This window comes from Penaeus monodon, chromosome 30 (genome assembly GCF_015228065.2).
Source record: "Penaeus monodon isolate SGIC_2016 chromosome 30, NSTDA_Pmon_1, whole genome shotgun sequence".
Lineage (NCBI taxonomy): Eukaryota > Metazoa > Arthropoda > Malacostraca > Decapoda > Penaeidae > Penaeus > Penaeus monodon.
The window spans coordinates 7546614-7546831 of record NC_051415.1 but is presented as its reverse complement, the minus strand read 5'-3'; the positions used below and the strand labels follow the sequence as shown (position 1 = coordinate 7546831).

The following is a 218-nucleotide window of genomic DNA, read 5'->3' as shown; positions in this document are numbered from 1 at the left end:
CATTCTTAAATAAACATCTGCGCAGACAAACTTACATAACTTCAGGATTGGAGGGTCCTCTTTCATACATACTATATAAGTAGGATCTGTACCGTAACAAGAGTGTACGGCAGTCTTCAATGAAGTTCCCTGTACTATTCACCTGCAACAGAACAAGACAGGTTTGTTATCGTTTTTAAAGATATGGTAGAAATGACTAAGGTTGGAGAAAAAACGAT

The 218-nt window shown here is 37.2% G+C and overlaps 1 protein-coding gene across 1 annotated transcript in view; it reads right to left on the bottom strand.

The window, feature by feature from the left end:
- The window catches only part of LOC119592501 (membrane metallo-endopeptidase-like 1), a gene marked incomplete at its 3' end in the record, with an annotated part of 17484 nt that overhangs the window by 4865 nt on the left and 12401 nt on the right, over positions 1 to 218 (bottom strand). The window contains 1 exon segment of the mRNA XM_037941349.1: positions 36 to 142. Within this exon segment, the coding sequence (XP_037797277.1) occupies positions 36 to 142 (107 nt within the window).